Source organism: Equus przewalskii, chromosome 1 (genome assembly GCF_037783145.1).
Source record: "Equus przewalskii isolate Varuska chromosome 1, EquPr2, whole genome shotgun sequence".
Classification (NCBI taxonomy): domain Eukaryota; kingdom Metazoa; phylum Chordata; class Mammalia; order Perissodactyla; family Equidae; genus Equus; species Equus przewalskii.
The window spans coordinates 30,131,571-30,152,878 of record NC_091831.1 but is presented as its reverse complement, the minus strand read 5'-3'; the positions used below and the strand labels follow the sequence as shown (position 1 = coordinate 30,152,878).

Below are 21,308 nucleotides of genomic sequence, written 5' to 3'. Positions count from 1 at the left end.
GCTAACACTTTGATTTTAGCCCAGTGAGACCCATGTCAGGTTTCTGACCTATACAACTGTAAGATAATACATTTGTGTTGTTTTAAATTACTAAGCTTGCAGTAATTTGTTATAACAGCGATAGAAAACTAATTCTATTTCTCCCCCACCAACCTCCTGCTCTCTCTCCGTCTTCCTCTTTCTCCCTCTGTCAACTGTGTCTTTATTGACTAGCGCATGTTACTATGCTGTGCTTGATTCTCCAGTCCTTTGCACACCCTTGAATTCCTCAGAGACCACCTTCCCAGCCTCAGTCACTGCAGCAACTTCCCCCGGGCTTCCACCTCCAGATTTTCAAACCCACTCATCTCAAAAAGAAAACAAGAAAAGAAACAGAAACTCTAGGTGTCACTCTTTGCACTGGCTAATGGCACCCATGACAGAAATCTTGCCTGTCTTGTTTATCACTGAATCCCCAGCACCTAGAACAGTGTGTGATACATAGTAGTAGCTCAATAAACATTTGTTGATTGATTGCTTGATTGATGAACGGCAATTTAGAAACTTGTTTCTTTTTCCCAAGCCGTGAACTGCAGCCCTTGGCTGCTACTGACTCTCTGGGGCGCATCATGACCCCATCTTCCTCCAAGGAGGGGGGTGAATGCAATGGGCCCATGGGGGTAAAATTGAAGTTGAAATTGACCCAGGAGTAGCTCTGCTTGGCCAATGAGGATTTTGCCTAAGTATAGATTATGCTATGCCTGGTGACACATATACAAAGCTTCCTTCATCATTCATTCAACCAAAATTAAGTCTACTATGTGCAGCACTCTCTGCCATGTTCTAAGGACACAAGGATAAATGGGACACAGTCACTGCCATTCCAACATCGACAACCTAGAAATGGCTGTGGGCTGTCTTAGAATGTGGTAGACACTCTTTTACATACATGCTCTTATTTAAATCTTAGAACAGGGGCTGGCTCCGTGGCCAAGTGGTTAAGTTCGCGCGCTCCGCTGCGGCGGCCCAGGGTTCAGATCCTGGGTGTGGACATGGCACCGCTTGTCAGGCCACGTTGAGGCGGCGTCCCACATCCCACAACTAGAAGGACCTACAACTAAGATACACAACTATGTATCAGGGGGGTTTGGGAAGATAAAGCAGAAAAAATAAATAAATAAATCTTAGAACAATGATCCAAAGAAATAGGTATTATTAGTCTCATTTTATGGATAAGGAAACTGAAGCTCAGAAAGTTAAATAACTTACACAAATGGCAAGTAAGTGGTTCCTGCCAGGCTTGGAATCCAGGTCTATCTGGCTCCAAAAACATATAATAACTACTCACACTGTATAGTGACTTCGGTTTACAAAGCACTTTTATCATACTTTGTCTCACTCTCTCTGACAATTTTATGAAACAGGCATTGCTATTACTCATTTTTACCAAAGAGAAAACTCAAACTCAACTTATTTGCCCAAGTCACAAAGTTCTTAAGTGACAGAAACAGAACTGGAACTCAAATCTTATGACTCTAGACCCTACTCCCTTTCTATTCTTCTGTGTTTTTATTAAACTCTGAATTCTGCACGCAGACTGACCTGCTATCTATGAGAGTGATCTAAGACCCTCAAGAAGACACACAGGAGAATACAAAGAGAAGCAAAAGCACTGAAACTCATGCCAAGCGAAAATTTATTAGTTAGAGCTGTGTTTACTCTGCACTGTCAATTATCATCACTTGCTTGATTTGGGGCCAGCAATTTCATAACTGTCCTCAAGCATCATGTTGGCTGTATCTTGCACATTTCTTACATTTGCAACAAGCTCCACTTTGTTCAACACTTTAACATTGTAATGATGCTCTTCAAAGCTCATGGTCTAACTGGTTACCTTTTACAATAGAAAAGACAGTCCCAACTAATCACTATGCTACAAGCTCTGCTTCCCTTCCAACAAGACTTCTTTGGCCTTTGGTGATTGCACAAACATCAGATCAGGCCTGGGTCAAAAGAGGTTTGATGCTTATCAGGGTTATTTAAGATTGGTAGTGACGAGACAGGGTATCAGTGAAAATTCCTTAAGGGTACTGATCATCTCTTTACTCATTTCTGTATCTTTCATAGCATCTAGGACAAGGCCTGGGCATGGCATTCATTGAATGAACGAATGAGTGAGTGAGTGAATGAATGAAAGCTCTAAAGGTACCAACATGGGAAGACTCTGTAAAGGAACTCAGAATTTCAGGGGCACCTGAAAGCAAAAAGGAAGCCAGTGCAGAGAGCTGATGGAGAAGTCTATATAGGGCCATAGGGACGGGGCTTGCCAATGACCGTGTGTTATGCCCTGAACTCACCACCAGCAAGTGTGAGGACTAAACGTGGCATTTCAGGATAGTGGACTACAGACCCACCTCTGTCACTAGCAATATGGCCTTTGGCAAATTTCTCTTCTTACGTGTAAGATACAGGATCAAGGTGGGGATGGGGACCGATTAATTTCTGAAGTTTTTCCAGTGCCTCTGCCAACATGTTGGGACCCTTCACCAAAATGTCCCATTCCAGCTTCCTTCCCTGGTGTTCTCCCATGCCCTAGCTTGCTGTGCCCACCAAGTTCACCTGCACCACCTCAAAGCAGTGTCCACAGAAGAGCTTCTGCCCAGAATCCCTGCTTTCCCACCCTACTCCCCAGCTCTCCAAAGGAATCTTCTTTCACCATCCAAGCAGCCAGCCGAAGTGCTGATGCTAATCAGTGAGGTCCAGATACAGCCATTCTCACACTTTGTGTGAAAACAATCCTCTGAAAATTAAGTTTAAAATGCAGTTTTCTGCGTCAACTCATACAGTAGATCTCAGAGGGGGCCCTAGAATTTTCTAAGGAACACCTCTAGAAGATTCTGATGCAGGTGATGGGAAGACCACTCTTTGAGATGAAGTGGTCTAGATTTTGACCCTTGACCAGTGGTTCTTAACCTGGCCATTTATGGATTGCCAAGGAACCTGAGCGTAGAATTCAGGGGGTGTCCATAAATGTGAAGGGGAAAAATACATCTTTATTTTTATTAGTTCTAAGTGTAAGTTAGCATTTCCTTAATTATTAAATGTAGGCAACAAACCCAGTAGTATTAGTAGTAACCTACAACTTTGTCACCCATAGGAATCACTGATATTGTCATAGAACACTACTGATGCTGTAGATACCATGAAGTCCCATTCACATTCATCACTACTTTGAAATTATGGTTGTCCTTAGAACTGCCACTAGATTTTGTTATTTAATCAATTAATAAAGAAGCATATATATTACTACACTACTATTTTAAAAAAGATTTTGATAACTGTTTCTCAATGTCATTGTATGCATTTTATTTTATGCATTTAAAAGCATTCTGGGAGAGGGTCCATAGGCTTCACCAAACTGTCAAAGTTGTCTAAGGGATCTTTGGTACCAAAAAAAAAAAAAGATTAAAAGTCCGTGCTCTAGGTAGAGGCAGTTATGCCAAAGGACCAGAACAATTTTTGGCACACTTCTGCTCTCTGTTTTTTCTCTATTGCCCCTCCCCGAAGGCCAACCCTTCAGCCAGATGGAGGATCCCACAAGAATTACTAAATTCTCAGGGCTAAAGAAGGAGCAGGTCAAGCGGGCATGGACTGTGTCCTGAAAGCGACCTTGGCAAGGGTTAGGAGAGGCTGGGCGCTCCTGAAGCTTCCTTTGGCCTAGAGAACTTGTCCCTTTGTTTTCTCAATCAAACTGAGCCGCCTTTCCTAGGTCAAAATCCACTGTTTGATAGAAATATTGACTTGAGGGGATAAGAAAACCACAATCCAGATGAACAGAAACTTCCCAGAACAGGTCACTGGATACTCATCAGAAACAGAAAGGCAGAGAGAGAGCGAGCTAGGACCGTCTAGTCTGTCGTGTGCCGGTACCACCATCCTTCCCTGATTTCATATCTAGGCTGGCCCAAGAGTGAATAAGATGCGGATATCCTTTTGGAAAGAGAGGCAAATGCAAGGCCGTGCAAGCTGGTGAAATGACTGCCCTGGGAGACCGTGCTCTGGCAGCACCCATCAACTGCAAGTCTCCTGTGCTTTATAGACTCCTAAGTAGCTGCTGAAAGCATTATCCAGTTTACAAATGAAGAAGACGCCTGGAACACAAGTATCCCGGCCCTTGGCACCGTCTACACTGGTTGCTCCCTGTTAAGAGCTCCTGGGGAGCTGCAGAGTTTATCTATGCATCCACAGCCGGAAAAGAATCAGCATTCCTGGGCTTGTGACTTAAAGAAAATTAATGACCAGGCTAGACGCGTCCTGGGGACTCCTCACCCTCGCAGTCTTAACACCAGGGGCGGGATTTCTAGGCTGGGGGGAATGCCCTACCTTCTGGCTTTGGTCAAGACTGAGATTTTTTAGAAGGTTGGGGGGCCAATCAACGGCCATAAATCTTGGAGAACCTTCTCGGTTTTACAAGGGAGCTCGAGGGGGCTGCTCTTTTCCCTCTCGGGGTCTATTTACAACGCCAAAATCTCCGTGTTAATGGACCTGGGATAATGGTGTTTACTTTACCGCGATAAAGCGCTCAGCTTCCTGGGGGAGCGGCTGTAAAATGTCCTGGAGGTAGGGGTGGAGGGGGGCGCCGTAAAAGCGGGCGCTGGAAGGGCCGGGGCACCAGGTTCTCTTCCAGGCCTGCCCCCGCCCTCCACCCCCTAGGCCCGGCTGAGCAGCCCAGGCCTCGCGGGTGAGGACGGTTCCCACATAAATCACCAGCGCCAGAGTCTCGGGAAAAGGCGCATTTTTCATTGCCGGCTACAGGGCAACTCCCGACAGCGAACGAGAAACAGAAGTTGTCTTTAGATAAACCGTTTACCGGAGCGCGCGTCCTGGCAGCGCGGCCCACAGAGCAAGGGCAACCGGGTCCTGGCGCTGCGCCCCCGCCAGCAGAGCAGCAGAGCACCTCGCAGAGGCCCCCAAGAATAACCCAGATCCTCTGGAGGAATGGCCCCACTTGCGCGCCCCTTTACCACTCCCCCCCAAGAGAAAGCGAGAGCTAAGAGGGAAGGAAAAGGAAAACTTCATAGTGGGGGAGAGTGGAGAAGTGGTGCGCACCAAGACTCTAGAGTCCAAAGACCTGAGAGCCCAACTCCACATTTACCAGCTGTGTGATCTTGAGCAAGTGACTTTACCTCTCTGAGCTTCAGGAATCTTTAGTTATAAAACGGATATTAAAAGTACTACCTTCCTAATCTATGTTCAAAATTAACAAATTAAATCAAATGCACTTTGTATAACCTGTAAAGTCAAAACTATTACTCAGAAGTCCTTGGCCCGACCTACGGGACTCGATGAAGACCCTAAAATTGTTGAGAAAGGGTTGCATGTGCCCATGAGCATTCTTCTGGGGAGGGGGTCCATAGCTTACATCAGGGTCCCAAACGGGTGCTCAAACCCCAAAACTTGAGAACCACCGCCCCAGTACTGTAGCCAGACTGCACGGCTAGAGTTCTGGCTCTGACACCAGCCGTCAGAGACCTTGCCCCAGCTACTGAAGCCTCTTGTGTCCTCTTCTGTAAAATGGGATAATAGTCCCAAGGATTGTGGTGGAGAGCAAAAATGCTTGGCATGGTGTCTGGCACATAGTAAACGCTAATTAAATGTTAGATATTTTTATGCATCAGCCCCAGCCCTGTAGCAAAGATGCTTGGCTCCAAATCCAGGAATTCCAGGCCTAGGTCTTTTGAAGCTGAAGGCTGCCAAAAATCCCAGAAAACCTCCTTGGCCCCTGGTGCCAGCGGACGGGCCTTTCCACTGCGTGCGCCGGGTGCGCAGGCCGAGTTTTGCTCCCAAGTGCTAGGTGGGCGTGGGGTGCGCACCTAGGGCTGGGTGCTGTGGGGCCTCCCCGATTTGCGGAGCAGCGTGCCCGCTGGGCGGCCGCCCTTTGAAGGCGCGTCTAACCCCACCGGCCGCCGGGCGCCCGGGGCTCAGCCATAATCCGGATTTGGAGGCCGAAGCACGGAGCTGGCAGCCACCGACGGGGGAATCAAAGAGGCCGCCATCCTGGTAGCTCCAGATCTTGTTTACTTGTTGACGTGTGCGCACCCAAGCGGGACGACCTCGAGTTCTGAGTTCTGAAAGGCCTTGAGAGAAGCGAGGTAGGGGCCGCCCCGGGAGCAGGCACCTCCAGCCTCCACCCCTCCCGAGGCCCCGAAGCTTCCTATCGCGAGCAGACACGTTTCCTTCCCTCCTAAGGTCAGATGTCGAGCCCAGAAGAGGCCTGCTCCGCTTCCCTCGAGGCCCACCCCGCGTGGCAGCCCGGAGCCCAGTTTCCAGCAGCGCCTCCTTCCCTCCTCCCAGCTCGCCATCCATTAGCGTAATCCCCTGTCCAAACACTGCGGCCTGGACGGCCAGACGTTGGTGTAAACAGACCCGGGGGGGACAATTCTAACGATATAAATAAAATAACCATTAATAGCGCAAATTGTTCGATGAGCCAGAGGCCGAGCACGGGGGACTCCAGCCTCGCTCGGGTTTGTGTACACATCGTGGACACCACGCATCCGTCAGGTAAACCAGAGGTTCTTGGCCCGGCCGAAATCTAAATCCAGAGCAGGTGAGGTCCCCGCGGGCGCGTCAACGGGGACCGGCTCCTGACACGCACAGGCCTCGACACGCACGCGGCTCGGGACAGACGCGCACGCCCAGGACGCAGAGCCGCGGTGATCGCCTAAGCCCGGCCCCCAACACAGCGGACCCGGACTAACCCGGCTCTTCTCCAAAACTTCGCGCGCCCAAGTGTCCAGCCGTAGCCCGCGGGTGCGGCCCGGCGCCATCCGCAGCCTCGCTGCGCACAGGGACGCAGCTCACACCCAGAAACGGAAAAGTCAGCCTCCACCGGGCCCCGGGTTAACGATAACAATCTAGCAGTTATTGAGCGTTTACTGTGCCAGGCACCGCACTAAGTGCTTCACAGAAGTAATCTCTTTAATCCTCAGAGCGACCCAGGAGGTAGGTACTCTCAGTATTCCCGGTGCCACAAATCGGAAAAACGGGGCTCCGAATTAAGGAACTCGCCCGGAGACAGAGTGGAGACAGGATTTGAACCCACCACTCTGCTCCAGGAAGCGCGCGGTGCACACCGAGGTACAGCACTTGCTCAGATTCCGACGGGCCGGGTTTCCAGGGTCTGGAGCCTGGCTCCAGCGCGTCCCCGGCCCCGCCGGGCTGCGGGGGTTTGGTTTCCAGAGGGAAGTTCCTTCTTCTGCAAAGGGCGTGGGCACAGTGGCCTGAGAGGTCAGGACAGGGGGGAGGGGAGCCACCACCCCTGGGCCAGTTCCCAGGGAGCCGCAGCTGGGCTCGCGGCGCTCCCAGGGGCCCGACGGGCTGCTCCGAGCTGGGGCTGCAGACGCTGCTCCCAGAGCAAGGCCTCCGAGCTAGCGGATCAGCTCAGGGGCCTCCCACAGAAAGATCTCCCTGGGAGCAGGTGGCCTTGGGGTCCTGGTTCCTGGAGTCGGGCTGGGGCAGGACTTTCTCTCCAGCCCACCCGGGGGGTGGGGCGGCAGTGTCCAGCGCACCGGCCTGGTGGTCCTGCATCCACCGCCTACCTGCTCTGTGACCTTAGACAAGTCATTTCATTTCTGCGGGCCTCAATTTCCACGGCTCTAAATTGCGGGGAGAGGAGAAATAATCTCATAGGGATGTTGTAACGATCATGTATGGGTAACGCTTTATTATCACGTGGGAAGTTTATCATGATTAATATTACCTCCGTGGCAGGCGCCTCAGAAGACAGAGCACAGAGCTGGCAGCCCCTCTTCTTTTTGAAGAGAAAGCAAAGAAGGACGGAGATGGGGAGAAAGGAAGCAGCTCCGAGGGGGGTGCCGGTAGGGAGAGGAGGGGAGGGGGCTCCACCAGCTCCGCCCCACCGCCCAGCCGTGTTTATCTTCAAGGCAGCTTCCAGGCAATCCCACCGCCCGGGCACATTCTTCGCGGGGGCTGTGGACTACCGCCTGGGCCCTCCAGGAAGACTGGGGGTGGGGGGAGGGCTGTCGAGGACCGAGCAGGAATTCGCAAAAGCAGAGAGAACAGTGCCCCGGCAGGCAGGCCTTGCGCTCCTGCTCAGCCTGGTAAAGCTGGGGCTGCCCCGGGAGGGAGAGGAGCGAAGAGAGGGAGAGGAACGTGGAAGGCAAGGAACTTAACCTTGGGCGAGTTACTTCACCTCTCGGAGCTTCAGTTTCCTCCTCTGTCAAATGGTTACATGAACAGGGCCATAGACAAGAGCTACTGCAAGGAGCAGAAACAGTAACAATGGTGGAGGCAGCGAGGGTTTACAACACAGGTGCTGTTCTCAGATCTTCATACACAGCAGTCCCCCAGCCCTACAGAGGCCGCTTGCCCACCGTCTCACAGTTTATGTGGGAGTTCGGGAGTGGGGAGGCACTTAATCACTGAGCCATTCTGTGCTTATAGGAAAGCCATGAATGGTAGCTAATGTTATCTATATGACCATTGCTGGTGGGAGTATTATTTTTATCATCAGCCATATTATTTCTGCTATTACTGCTGCTCACTCCCAACCCTGAGATGTAGTCATCATCAACTCCTCTTTATGGAAAAGGAAACAGGCTCAGAGAGGGTAAGTGACCTGCCTGAAGTCACACAGCAGATCTGGGACAGAGATTAGAGACCACGTAAATCCCAAGGCCAGAGGTTGTCCCTCATACCAGAAGGAAAAGGAGAGAAGGAGGAATGCTGGACCTTAATGTGGAGGCTGGGGTGGGAGATGGACGCCCACCACCGCTGTGCGTCTGGGGCAGCTGATTTATTTACATTCCAGCTGGGACACTAATTGGCCAGATCTTTATCTAAACACGATAACAATGACATGGGCTTAGGGGATTTGTTTACTGCCGCTAAAAATGATGCTTTTGTGGGAGCGGGAAGCTCGGTCTGGTGCGGGATTTGTTTACTTCAGCTTCAGGGGGTGGGGTGTGGGAAGGGGGGGAGGCCGAGTGGAGGCTGTTGATGGTTCCAAGAGTATATCCTAAAACTCAAATGGTTAAGAGACCTAGTCTCCCTGTTTGGGGACCAGTTAGAAAAGAAAAAAGTGCAAAATTTGATAGGTAAATAATGCTTTTTCCCCCAGTGAGGAAAAGGAGCGCCTGGGAATCGTGCCCCCTGAGCTCTGCTCAGAGGAGGAGAGGTTCAGAGACCCCTCCTTGGGCGGCCACCCTCAGTCACCATCGCAAGAACGTTTCCTGCGGGCTTCTCTGCGAGCGCTTTCCTGCCATCATTTCTTTAATCCTTACTGCAGGCCTGTGAAGTCCGCACCTTCATCATCTCCTTTGAGAGGTGAGAGAACTGCTGCTCAGCGAGGTTGAAGGACTGGCTCAAGGTTATGAGACCACAAAAGCAGCAGGACCAGGCTCCAAACCCCTCTGGCGGACTCCCTCCCGAGTGGATGCTTTGGCCCAAGACACGATGAGGTGTGACTGTGATTTAGAGAAAGCCACGTCTTCCCCAGGCCCCACCCCACACCCAGCCTCCTCACTCCGTGGGCTCTCCCTGCAGAGGAGGGTGTCACAGGTGCCAACGCTCACACCTGCATGCTCAGGAGGCTCGTCCGCATCCATTCACATACACACTGGCTTACCGGTTGTGGGAGGCGTAAATCATTCATACGGGCCCACATCCGTGTTTGCTCAGAGTAGGGGGCACAATACGTAAACATACATACACACAGGCCACCCTCTCTACTATACTAATGGTAGGGGGATGTGAAGTTTTTAAAAGTCTAAATTGCAGAATAATTTCAATGTGGTTTTATTACTTTCAAGAACACACACAGTCATTACAACTCTGGTAATAAAATCTATTCCGTCTTCTCTGACTGCAGCTTAGACAGGTCCTTATGGGACCACTTTGCACAAGACTAATTGTAATGATCCCATAAATTGCTTGTATGGAAATAGAGCATCTAATAGTCATGGAAGTAAGTTTTCATCTTGGTTCATATAAACATTTCTCTCCAAATCTCATGTCACTACCAGTAATTCACATTATTATGGGAGAAAAAGGAGGGAGGGGGATTCGGAATGAGTGTTGGCCCAGCCCTCCCGTTATAACCACACTCTGAAAGAGCAGAGCCCTAATGTGGAGTCTACATTTATGGGGGGTCCTGAGTGCCTTCTTCCCCGTGCCTATCCATTTACACACATGCTGATGTGTCCACACAGGAAAGCACCTTCCTTTTCATTCAAGGAGAAAGATCAGTCATAAGAAACATATGTCAGGTCCACATCCATCTGTTGGAAACCCATATTTATCAGAGTGATGCAACTGCCATCAACATCAGAAACATGGTCGCAGACGGGAGGTAAAAGGATAGAGGGTGGCCAGCGGCCTCCCCGGCAGCGAGGGAGCCTGACTCACAGGGGAGAAGGTCTCGAGCCCTGTCTCCTCTCTGGAGGCCAGTGACTCAGTGGCTCCACTGGCCCCATACCCAGCCACTAGGAAGAGGAAGGTGATTATTGGTGGGCCGGGAACAACTACAGAGTGCTCAGTCCTTGCTCCCTCTGGGCTGGTGTGGGAGCCAGAGACCCCAGTCTTCTCCCCTGGCTTTGGCCCCTGCATTGTAAAGCAGTCTTGGAAACACTCGCCAGCTGGGGTGATCTTAAGACTGAACAGCCCCCTAATCTAAAGTGGAGCTGGCAGGAAATAAAGAAAAGGGAAGGTCAGTCCAGTCTGCTGTCGCCTGGCCCTGGCCCAGGAGGGGGTTAGCCCTGGTCTAGGAGCCCCCATCTGCTCTCAAGGGATGCCTGGGGGCCCAGGTCTTACAGTCACCTTCAGCTCCGCTGTGACTCTCTCTGGACTGCCACAATAGAAGGAAACGGAGGCTCTGCAGGATCTGCCTGGAGCGGGGATTTCCACGGGGAGGGTGGCCAAGCCTGCCATCTGGAGCCCCACAGACGGGTCAGGGCCCACAGCCCAGGCTGCTGGGAACTGGGGGGCTGGAAGGTGGGAGAGGTCCTACAGGCTGGAGCAGGGTGCAGAGGAGCATCCCTATCACACGCCCAAGGGTGCATGGGCATTTTATGGGCAGCTCCCGGGACAGTAAGCACAGGGGTGGAATGGGGAGTAGGGTCGAGGAATCAGGAGCCGGTCCGCTCAGGGTCCAGTGACAAAAAGCAGGAGAGCATCAGAGCGGAGGAGTGAGAAAGGAGGGGGAAAGGAGAGTGAAATAAGATGAGGGGGAAGGGAAAAGGGAGTGAAAAAATAAGGAAGAGTGAAACAGGTGGGGAAGAGTGGAGAAGGAGGGAGAAAGGAGGCCAGAGAGACCGGGAGGAGGTGAGGGAGAAAGGAGGTGGGGGAAGGGTACTGAGGAAAAAGGGAGAGTGAGGAAGGGACCGGGTGGGAGAGTAAGAGATGGGCCCAGTGAAAGAGGAAGGGGCCGAAAGGGGAAAGAGGCTGGCTGGGGGGTGCAGAGGAAGAGGGCCACGGAAGTTCTGGGGTCCCGGACTGGAGGCTCTGCCGGGTCTCTGGGTGCGGCAAACCCCCCCCGAGAGGTAACAAGATCCTGCTCTCTGGTTGGTGGGAGTGCCGAGAGGTCGAGCGGAGTTCGGGAACCTACAGGCAGGTTCAAGGACAGAAGCCCAGCCCAGGTCTCCCCGGGGCTCGTCGCTAGGGCCCCAGGCTCTTAGCCAGCAGCTGGAGAGAGTCGCGCCGGGGGAAAAAACTCCGCACTCCCGGCCCCAACCAGCGCGGACACAGTGCGCGGGCTTGGAGACGCGGCGCCCACCGCCGGCAGGGCACAGTGAGGCCTCCCAACCTCACAGTCCCCGCACCCGCGAGGCCGCCAAACCCTCGACCAGACACACCAGCGAAGTCCAGAGGCCCCGGGTTGCGGGCCTGGCCCTGGCTCCTCCGGCGCGTCACGCCTTCTGTCCCCGTGGCTGTGCGCCCTGGTGCGCCGCGGCGGCCTGGGGTCTCGATCCTTTCCAGATCGGCCCCCAGCTGATCCAAGCAAGGCCAGCAACCACTTACCCCCACCCCGCAACATCTTCTCAGGGTCAGGCAAGCTGGGACTGTCGCCAGGGCAGTAGTAATTGTTGGGTGCCCCCGGAGCTTCAGGGAACCAAAGGCAAGTGGACGGCTAGGCCCGCAGACCCGGTCGCGCAGTGACGGAGCAAAGGTCCCGCCGCACCTTGGGAATCGCTCTCTGGTGCCCACCACAGACCAGGACTTCCAGGCTGGGACGCAGCGACGGAGGGATAAGGCGTTACTTAAACGATAAGACTGCGGCAAACGTTTGTTTCCAAATGAGAAAGGTGTTTTCGTTCTCAAACGGTTTGAAGTCATTCGCTCCCAGGGAGATTTGGGGAAAGGTTTCTACGTCCGAGGAGGCCGAGCTGCCAGGACTTGCGGTTGAGAGCAGACAGGGTTGAGAAGAAGATCGCACTAGGAAGACTCACCAAGAATCTCTGCTTCCTGGGACGGGATAACCACATTCCCCCACCCCCACCCTTACTGCTCAGAGACCGGCACGGAGCAGGCAGGCTTTCTGGTTTAAGTGAATTAATTCACCAAAGACTGCAGCTGCTCTTCTGAAGTCAGATTATATTTTAAAAGGTCTATAGACGTTGAAATTTCTCTACAGGAAGTTAAACTCACGCTAAAAAAAAAAAACAAAAAAGTTAAGGAATGCATCCAGAATTCCAGTTTAATCCCCAAGTTAAAACTGCTCGCTGCACTCCCAAATAGCACACGCAAATAGTACAAATAAATGTGTGCATACAGGCGTCCTTCACTTAGGCGTTTTTGTTTGAAAAAATATTGAATTGATTTTCACTGGACAAAGTTAGCCTTTCTGACTTGTGTGTTCCAACGGCAGAATAGAACTGATTTTGGTGATGAAAGCTATATTTACATTGTTATCTTAAAATTTTTTGGAGGGAGCAGATACACGTAGATGTGGAAGGTCCCCTCCCTGAGCAATCGAAACTCACGTCTTCAGTAAGGGCCTGTAATTTACAAAGAACTACAGGGATTATTGAACTTGGACTGGTTTTCTCCCAGGGAAGGGAAGCGGTGGGTTATTTCGAAAACTCAATTCCAAATACAACCTGAGGAAATCTGGCATTTATACAAACATATGCAAAACAAGCTAAATTGCTCAAAACACCATGTTAAAATCTTTTTACAAATTACCAAAATGAGGAAACAAATCCTCTCAAGAAACCAAATCAGTTTAATGCTTTCTGGGACTGACCTACCTAGTTGACACTGCTTTAAAAGTAGAAAATGTATTCACTCTTCTCACAAAACACTATTGTCTCTCGCTTGCTCAAAAATTTTGGATAGCTCTCTAACATCCCTCAACTAAAGACCAAACCAAAACATACACACATACACACCACCAACAACAACAGAAACAAAATAAAAACTATTTAGTGCTGCCGCTAAAGAGGAAACTTTTCTTTCTTCCCTCTTTGTAAGATGTCATTGAAAATGAAATTTCTAGGAGAGGAGTAAAAAATGAAAAAGTTCAATGAAAAAAATTCACCTGAAATGTTATCATATAGTTCTGGCTAGCTGAGTTCATCACAGGATGATTTTCCATGCTTTAATAGAAAGTCAGTTCTGACTGTGATGCTGCATTTAGATTAGAAAGCCACGATTACTTTCAACTTTTTTTGTGGCATAATTAAATGGTTACATAATTACATATGGTTACATAATTAAATGGCTATTTAATAGTTGGAAGGTAATAACATTAGCAGTGGCATATATAACTAAAATGATTGATTATCTGCCTATATTTATATGTATATTAATTAAGCAATTTTTGTGTAGAGAATAACTTATGGGAACATTTTACAGTTTTCAAAGAATCATCACATTTTTATTTGATAATATATTTATTGTAATGATTAGCACATGGCTTTTCTCCCAAAAAAACACAAAAGCATACGTTTATTTATCGCTTATGCATCTATATAGCCTACATAGCACTTCACCCTCATAGAATCTGCCACCATTTTACGATTCTTTAATCTTTAATCATATATGGGAGAAGGGGAACTTGCATAAACGTAGAATGTGATAAAAGCGTATAGAGGCAGATACACTCAATATTAAATCCAACTCTTCCATGGATGCAACGATATTTACTTTATCTGGCAGGAATTGGCTACACCGTCCACGAAACGAAAACCTATTATTAGTCGAGCACAGCTCCAGAATTTCAAAGATCCTCATTTCAAACAAGACAATGCAAATGCCCCAGAACGGGCCCGTAACCGGATACGCGATGGAACTGGATTCCACATTCTGATAAGTGACTCCCGAGAACCGACCGCTGCTGCCGTGTAACTATGGCTCTGGCGTTTTCCTCCGGGACAGCGGCGCGCAGCTGGCGGCGCACACGCTCACGGGTCGTCCGGGCTGCGGCTGTGGGCTCGGGAAAGGCAGGCCATCTAGACGGGATTAGCCTGGGAGGGATCCCTGCTGGCAAGCTCCGCTTCGGGAGAAGCAGACCCACCGACGCGAGCCTTGAACTACTAGGAGAGGGCAGCCAGAAACTAGGACCCGAGCGCCTGCTCAGGGCGTAAGACTAAGAACAGCTTCTCGCCGCTAGATCAGCCCTGAGCATGGCTGGGGATGGGAAGAGAAAAGGGGGATGGGGCAGAGAAACTGCCCACTAGGCCCCTTGGCCTGGGCTCCCCACGCTCCGGATCCTCACGGGCCTCCAGCCTGGCGGGCCACAACTGCGTCCCCGGACGGCCTGCCGAGGAGCAACCGGGTCAGCGGCTGCAGGACAGAACCACTCAGGCCTAGCCCAAGCGGGGTAGCTGGCAGGGTAGTGCTGGCGGCGGGTTTGGAGGAGATCGGACTGCGTGGGCCTGCGGGTGGGGAGGAGACAGCATTCTGCGTGCTCAGGGAGGAGGCAACTAGGTGGACTCCCGGCGGCAGGGAGCGGGTGTGTGGGCGTGTCTTGGTGTTCCCAGCACCCCGGGGCCACGGGTTCTAAGCTGGGGCTCCTTGGGATGGGTTTAGGGAAGGTCTGGGAGCAAAGCGCCGCGGAGAAGCAAGAGAACATAGCAAGGAGATGCAGGCTTCGGTTGCAAACGGGGGAGAGAGACTTTCAATAGCTTTTGTCATTGTCTTGTCTTTTTTTTGCATCTTGAAATCACTCAAGAATATCACCCAAAGAAGCGAAAAGCATTGGGGACTGAAGGAAGGGGAGCAGAAACATTCCCCGCGACGGTCTATCCTTGGGGATGGGAGTGGAGGAATGGGACTGGAGGCAGCTTCCTTCTTTTATGTTCGCCTGCCATCACGACGCACACACTCAAGGACTCCCACCCCGCAGTGCCGCGCACTCACCCCCACCTCACTCTGGGTCTTTGCGCCCGAGCGCTCGCGATCCGCGGCAAAAGCAGGCGTGTTCTTCTCTCTGCAGCCCCGTGGCCTGGTCTGGAGACGCTGGCCCCGCCTGGGGCGTCAATAGTCTCTGAATTCAAAGCTGAAAGTCACCGGGCGACCCTGCGGCTGAGGGATGGTCGTCCCAGCACAAGGCCCTGCCCACAGAGGGTCTCCACCACCGCCCGCGGGCCGCCTGCCACGCTAAGTACTCCCGGGCGCACGTGGCCCGCGCCGCATCCCAGCTCCCCGGGCGGCCCCAGAGGCTGACTCCCCGCACCATTTCCGCTCGCTCCTGAACAGCTCCGCCTCTCCCCCCTCCCGACCGGCTGTTCTTTCTCTCCTCGGCCTTGGGCACCCACTCCTCCCGCCGTTGCGGGGCCCCGCACAGCAGCTCTCCATTCTCGCCCCTACTCCCATCCCGAATCTGCCGTCGCCCGGGGGCGTTGTCCAGAGTCCCCGCGCCTTCCACCCGCCCCTTCCAGCTGAGGCCGGTTCCCCCTAGCTCCACCATCATGTCCGCCAAAAAACGCTTGAGGGTGGGTAGGGCTGGATGAGGGGCACCACGATGGGGGCCGGAACTGGTCCGCACTTTTTCAAGGCCAGTGCCGCCTCGGGTCTTTCTGTGGGCCTCTCAGCAGCGCCCGCGGCTCCTCATTGGGCTAGACGTGGTGGCAGGTGAATGTCTATTGTGCGGGAACATTATCCCCATTGGCGCGGGTGTCCAGAATCTCAGGGGACCCTGTAGATTCGCCCAGAAAACAACCAGAGCCGCACGAGGGCGCCAGAAGGCATGTGGGTTGGAGAAATGAGAAAGACGCCTCAGGGGGTTCGGGCCTAGACCCAGGCACCCAATTTCCATAGGCGGAAAAGACGGCCTCCACGGTGGGGCCACCTGCCATGTGAGGACAGATCCTGTTCTCAAGACCTTATGAAGCCATCCAGCGTGTGCGGCACTCCAGCCACATCCTCACCAATGCAGTCCACAAACACTGCTTGGCCTCTGATTCAGAATAGCGGTAGTTGACATGAATTGAGCACTTAACATGAGCAGGGCCCTGAACTAAGCTCCTGGCATGTTCTACCTCATTTATCCCTGGCAACAACCCTGAAAAAGGTATTACTGTCTCCTTTTTTGTATACCAAGAAACTGAGGCTTAGAAACGCCCAAGGCCACACACTGACCAGGCCAAGATTCGAACCAAGAGCTGTCAGACAACAAAGTTCAGTAATAACTCCCTCGTCCTGTCTCTCACATACCTGCTTACTGCGGCCGCTGCAACGGTTACAAGGGCAAATGCAACCGGGACTTTGCTCACGGGGGCTTATAGTCTACCCGGGGAGACCAGGTAGGCAATACAGCTATAGCACTAGGTGGAAAGTGACAAGTGAACCGACTGTCCTTTACTAACACGTGGTGCAAGTTCAAAGGCGGGAGGGATGATTTCCGGCTAGGCGATCAGGGAGCGCTTCCTTGACAAGGTGCTATCTGAGCAGAGCCTTAGAGAACAGCTTTCGACTCATGGAGACAAGGGCAGGGAAGACGTTCCAAGTGGAGGGAACAGCTTGAGCAAAGTCAACAAGGCGGGAACGGACACGTCGCCCATCCGTACGTATATAAAACATTCCGTCTCCTTCGGGATCCAGCGCCCGGTGTTTACAGGCCAGGAAGTTTTCCTGCCCCCGCGGCAGCTGGAAAAACCACGCTCCTGGGTCATCCTTCCCAGCACTTGGTTGGCGGACAAGAAGCCTCCCACACAAGCCCTAACCGGGAAGGTGCGGCCAGGAGGGGCTGGAATCGGTCGTTCGGGCACCCGAGGCAGTGCAGTCTCGCCCGCAGCAACTTGGACTTCGCGACTCTATACTAGTCCTTGTCTATTTCTGGTAGCGCCGCAGCACCCAACTCGGCGGACGCGGGGGGCGTGGTCCACATGAACCGGAACCAATGGGGAGGGAGGCCGAGGCCAGAGCACCGCCCCCAACGTGACGCAAGACCCCCGGACACAGGCGTCTCAGCCCAGGCCCCAGTCCCTGCAGTGGCTGTAACAAAACCCAGACCCCCAGGTCCGGGCCAATGGAGGCGATTTAGACTGGAGCGGGACCGCGTCTGTCAAAAGGCCGACTCGGCAGCAGCGGCGGAGTCCAGAAGGAGAGCTGGAGCCGCCGCGCTGCCTCCCCGCCCCCGCCGGGATTTATTGAGTATTTGGACTGGACAATTAAGTGGCCCTGATGATGTTACCAAGCCCGGTCACCTCCACCCCTTTCTCAGTCAAAGACATTTTGAATCTGGAGCAGCAGCAGCAGCAACAGCACTTCCACGGCGCGCACTTGCAGGCGGACTTGGAGCACCACTTCCACTCGGCGCCCTGCATGCTGGCCGCCGCCGAAGGGACGCAATTTTCGGACGGAGGGGAGGAGGACGAGGAAGAAGAGAGCGAGAAACTGTCCTATTTGAACTCACTAGCCACAGCCGATGGCCACGGGGATTCGGGGCTCTGTCCCCAGAGCTATGTCCACACGGTTCTGCGAGACTCGTGCAGCGGGCCTAAGGAACCCGAAGAGGAGCCCGAGGTCGTGAGGGACCGGAGCCAAAGTGAGTAGAGGGGGAAAGGAAACGCACCCACACATCTGGAGGGGAGCGCCCGCAAACAGCCCACAAACCTTGCCAGCACGGCTACCCTGCCTTTAACCTTCGGCTGGGGTCATGCCTCGTCCTGGTCAACGACGGCTCCGCAAAGCGCAGGTGCCTGGGAGGGAGGGAGCCGGGGCGGAGCGGGAAGGACGGGGTGACCCCGACAACTACTCCCCCCAGAGGGGGGAGGCGATGCAGCCCCTGAGGGAGGGGAAGGTAGTCATTGCTGCCCTGATGCTGATAAGCAACTCGGGCTCAGCTGCTGAGTCCTGACAACTCAGTATTTTTGCTCTTCCCAAGAGCGAGAGGGGCAAGAGCCTCAACCGTTTCCACTTTCCCTCTGGCGTGAGACGAGTTCTCCGAGTTCTCCGAGGCCAGGGCAGCCGCTTCCTCTTCTCCGAAAAGTCGGTCCAAGCAGGTTGTGTCCCCAGCGTCCGCAGGACGCAGGAACTTTGGTAGACACCAGCTGGATGGTTTCCTCACTTCTCCGCTTGGAGCTCAGCGTCCTGGCATCCACCGCACCCGCAGCGCGGGAGGGGAGAGTCCGTGGCAACGCTCCATTCCGCGCGAGCGCAGCGCTCACACCCCTGAGGCGCCGGCCTTTTTTGAAAATTCGTAATGTTTTGCTTTGTGTCCCAGGCTGTGGGGCTGCCGGCCGAATGAAAAACGCGCGGAACTTAGTTTGAGATCCCGGCCGCTCACATCGGACGGGAGCTGAATTGGGCAGGAAAATCAGACAACTGAATAAAGCCTCCAAGGAAGGGTTTGTTTCTGAGGGGAAAGAGTCAAAGAACGTCTTTCCCCAAGAGGAGGTTGGATGTGGCGGAAGCCGAGGCCTGTGCTCTGACAGCTCCCCTGGGCCTAAAATCGACACGACACTGTCTGAACGAGTCAATCAAATTTCTTTTTCTAAGGTAACACAGACATCGTCACGCAGACATTTAGCAGTGGGCATATGGTCTTTTAAAAGCAAAAAAAAAAATGGTCCCTGGGCAATGCACGAGCGTACAATCAGATATTTCCGAACAGAAAGATTTTCGCGCAACTCGTGCGCACCGGCCCCCAGATACCAACACGCCTCACATCTTTAGCTCCCCGCGACCGAGTGGAAGGCAAACGAGTTTGCAAATACTGTCGTTATTATGTAGTTGCAAACTTTCATCCTGAAAAATAGTCATTAGTGCGCAGAGCCGCAGGGTAATCTCTTCTCTCCTCTCGCAGATGCAAAGTTCCAAATAAACGTGCACTAACTACCCCTCCCCATGGGACGTGCCTCCACCGGCCAGACGGTCTCTGAGGGTTCTTGGGCTGCCGCAGGGACCCACGGCGCCAGGAGCCACAAACTTTCCAAAAAGTCCAGGCATTTACTACCGCACGCTCCGCGCTGCCACCAAAAGGGGCCACAGTGTTCCGGGACCGGAGCCGCGGTGAGATCGGGAACAGCTAAGGGACGCTGTTGTTTTGCTTCTTCCGCAGAAACCTGCCAGCTGAAGAAGCCTCTGGAGGCGGCCGGAGACTGTAAGACGGCGGAGGAGAGCGAGAGGCCGAAGCCACGCAGCCGCCGGAAGCCCCGGGTCCTCTTCTCACAAGCCCAGGTCTTCGAGCTGGAGCGCAGGTTCAAGCAGCAGCGGTACCTGTCGGCGCCCGAGCGCGAGCACCTCGCCAGCAGCCTGAAGCTCACGTCCACACAGGTGAAGATCTGGTTCCAGAATCGCAGGTACAAGTGCAAGAGACAACGGCAGGACAAGTCTCTGGAGCTGGGCGCGCACGCGCCCCCGCCACCCCCGCGCCGCGTGGCGGTGCCGGTGCTGGTGCGGGACGGCAAGCCGTGCGTCACGCCCGGCGCGCAGCCCTACGGCGCGCCCTACAGCGTGGGCGCGGGCGCCTACTCCTATAACAGCTTCCCCGCCTACGGCTATGGGAACTCGGCTGCCGCCGCCGCCGCCGCCGCCGCTGCCGCCGCCGCCGCCGCGGCCTATAGCGGCAGCTACGGCTGTGCGTACCCGGCAGGCGGCGGCGGCGGCGGGGGCGGCGGGGGTGGCGGCGCCTCCGCGGCGGCCTCGGCCCTGCAGCCCGCCTGCGGCGCGGCCGGAGGCAGCCCCTTTGTGAACATGAGCAACCTGGGCGGCTTCGGCAGCGGTGGCGGCGCGCAGCCGTTGCACCAAGGGGCCGCGGCTGGGGCCGCGTGCGCGCAAGGCACCTTGCAGGGCATCCGGGCCTGGTAGGAACCGGGCGAGTCACGCGGCGGCCACCCCGCCGCATCCTGGCGCCGCGGGACTGAAGCGCGAGAAAGGCTGGATCCAAGGGCCTGGTCCCCTCGTTAAAAAAAATATATACACGTCTCGCTCTCCAGGGCCCCGGAGCGCAGCTCCCACGAGGCCTGGGGAATGGGGCTCAGGGGCGAGGAGGATGCCCGGGACCGGTCTCCGAGACTGTCTCTGAGGCAGAAATGCCGGCTGGGTGCCGGGGAGGACGATGGCCCCGACCCTGGCCTCGGAGGGAGTGCGAGAGGGGAGGACTCTGGCTGCCGCTCGGTACTCCCAGAGCGAGAAGGGCTTCTCTCCCTCTGCGGCGGTCCCGCAGTCTCCGCGAAGCATTGACGAAGAACCCAAAGACGAAAAAAAGCATGAAGGAGAGAAAAATGGGCGTCGTGGCTTGAGAAATCCCCAGGCCCTACCGACCCTTTGCCTGCTTTGCGGGCCCGGAGCGCCACTCCACAGGCGATTTTCCTTTTCCCAACCGCCTGCCCTCCGCGGCGGATACCTCGGCCTGGATCTCAGGATTGTCAGAGGGAGTAGAACTCTTCGAGAAAAGCCAGCGGAGAGAGAGCAAAAGTTGGAGAATGAACAAATCCGAGACCCGGTGGCCCACCGGAGGTGTTACCCGGTTTCCTTTCTGTTTCGTAGTCTGTATTCAGCACATATAATATATATATATATATAACTATATCCTCACGCCGTGTACACACCCGCTGCCATACACTACAGGAGTCAATAAACAAGGTGCAATATTTCCAAACCCTTGGCCGGCTGCAGACTGTTTAGTCCAAAAGAGTGGGGAGGGGTCCTTTAAACAGGGCGGACAGGGTAGGAAAAGGTGCCTAAGGGAAAGCAGTGTTCCCTGGGCGGCCGCAGGCCTGGTCTCCCCTGCGCCAGACCCAGGCTGCAAGTCTGATCTCCTCGTGGCTTTGTTCGTTAATTTCTCTTTACTCCTGTGAGGAGGACAGGTCAGAGACTCAGGGCCTTTTGAGGTCCCGGGCTTTATAATCCCCCAAGTTTTA

At 53.7% G+C, this 21,308-nt stretch overlaps 1 protein-coding gene and 1 long non-coding RNA gene across 3 annotated transcripts in view; one reads left to right on the top strand and one right to left on the bottom strand.

The window, feature by feature from the left end:
- LOC139073787 (uncharacterized) overlaps window positions 1-15,497 on the bottom strand; it is a 63,471-nt gene extending 47,974 nt beyond the window's left edge. The window contains exon 1 of one of the 2 annotated variants that reach the window (XR_011522786.1): window positions 15,361-15,497. This is a non-coding gene — a long non-coding RNA (uncharacterized lncRNA). Of the gene's footprint in view, window positions 1-12,018; window positions 12,138-15,360 lie in introns of those variants that run through there. The other variant, XR_011522787.1, reaches the window with a different exon arrangement.
- A 1,932-nt stretch (window positions 15,498-17,429) lies between these two features.
- On the top strand, window positions 17,430-20,954 carry NKX2-3 (NK2 homeobox 3). The gene is made up of 2 exons (XM_008540924.2): window positions 17,430-17,989; window positions 19,505-20,954. The coding sequence occupies exons 1-2, from the start codon at window positions 17,626-17,628 to the stop codon at window positions 20,251-20,253; spliced, it is 1,113 nt and encodes a 370-aa protein (XP_008539146.2). The 5' UTR covers window positions 17,430-17,625; the 3' UTR covers window positions 20,254-20,954.
- Window positions 20,955-21,308: the final 354 nt, after the last annotated feature.